The sequence below is a fragment of the Corvus brachyrhynchos genome, unplaced genomic scaffold (genome assembly GCF_000691975.1).
Source record: "Corvus brachyrhynchos isolate BGI_N302 unplaced genomic scaffold, ASM69197v1 scaffold175, whole genome shotgun sequence".
Taxonomy (NCBI): domain Eukaryota; kingdom Metazoa; phylum Chordata; class Aves; order Passeriformes; family Corvidae; genus Corvus; species Corvus brachyrhynchos.
In genome coordinates, this window is record NW_008238448.1 from 6,962,788 (window position 1) to 6,964,301 (window position 1,514).

At 40.2% G+C, this 1,514-nt stretch overlaps 1 protein-coding gene across 6 annotated transcripts in view; it reads left to right on the forward strand.

The window, feature by feature from the left end:
• KIAA0922 (KIAA0922 ortholog) overlaps positions 1-1,105 on the forward strand; it is a 73,911-nt gene extending 72,806 nt beyond the window's left edge. For all 6 annotated transcript variants that reach the window (XM_017736809.1, XM_017736808.1, XM_017736810.1 and 3 more), the window contains exon 33: positions 694-1,105. In XM_017736809.1, the coding sequence (XP_017592298.1) occupies positions 694-972 (279 nt within the window). In that variant the 3' untranslated portion in view covers positions 973-1,105. The remainder of the gene's footprint in view (positions 1-693) is intronic.
• Positions 1,106-1,514: the final 409 nt, after the last annotated feature.

Here is a 1,514-nt window from a genome sequence, read left to right on the forward strand (position 1 = left end):
AGTTCATTTCCCTGGCAAGCTTTTCTCCACAATGCATTTCAATGTTTCATTCAGTTTTAAAAGTCCCAAGACTTCCATGACCTTCTCTGAGAGACTTCCTTGCAGACTAACACATCTTGCCCTCCAGGAGGTTCTTTATAAGCTTTCAAAATTTTCTAACTAAATTCCCTAGCTCCCAATTATAGTCTCATTTTTCACACTGAATATCCCTTTCTGTTCCCAGCATGCACAGTCTTTCTGGACTGACACATACTTCAGCCTTTTTCTTGTCATTTCTAGGCATCCTTCTATTTTCATTTTAACTCTCAAAGAATGCATGGTGATTTTTGTGTGTCTTCCATTTCTCCTCTGTCTTCCTTAACAGTCTGATCAGAACTGAGTTAGTGTATTGTTGTTAGAGTAATATCTGGGCTGTGCAGGGCTGTGCAGGGGGGAGCTCATATGGCTTCATTCAGTGAGGGGCCTTTAAACACACACACACACACACACACACACACATATTAATGCTGCCGTAATATTTTTGGCAGCCATATTTCTTTGTAAACACCTGTGTAATTCTCTGCTTGTGGATTTCTTAAGTTTTCTGCATAAATGTTGCTTCCTCCCTCCCGTTTAGTACTTAGCATTTCCAGATTTTCTTTGGCAAATGGTCCATGTTGCAGTTTCCCATGCTGGTTTTATCTTGCTCTGCAGCCCTACCTCTCAAGCACCCGAAGCTTGTCTCCAATGTCTGGACTTTTTGGTTCCATCTGGGCACCTCAGAGTGATGTTTATGAAAGCTGCTGCCCCGTCAGTGCCACAACTCAACATTCAACCCATGTGGAGAACCAGGCAGTTATGTGTAAGCAGGAATACTATCCGAGGTTTAACCCTTTCCGTGCCTACATGAACTTGGACATATGGACTACAGCAGCCAATCGAAATGCAAATTTCCCACTTTCGAGGGACTCGGGTTATTGTGGAAACGTGTGAAAGGAATTTGATTTAAAAATGTGAATAAAGATGCTTGCAATTTTGATTACTAGAGTAAGCTGGTTGCTGAATAGATTACAATGTTGGTGAATATTTTGGCACTTTTATATTGAAAATAAATTTTTTTACTGAAGTCTGAGCATTCAGTGCATTTTAAAAAGCACAGCGTATTCAGGATGCTGTTATTGTCAGGTGAAGGCTATAGATTTAAAATTCAAAGTTTTTTTCATGAATGAGGACAGTATTAGTTCTTAAGAGCATCCATGAACCTGTACTGCACATGTTTCTTCTGAAGTTTACATTCTGTGGTAGAAACTAGGAGTGGCTTAGCATTTGTAGGTACAAATTTACACCCATTGCATCTGTACCAAACAGTAACACTGAGGACCTACCTGTTGATGCAGATCAGAGAGTTTCCAAATGGTACCACTTATAGTGCTGATATGGTTGTTTGTGAGTGCAAACTTCTGACAGTAGAAAAGTGTCTTGTTTATCTGGCTTCAAAATGCAAGCTGTCACTTGGACAATGTTATGCTTGTGCA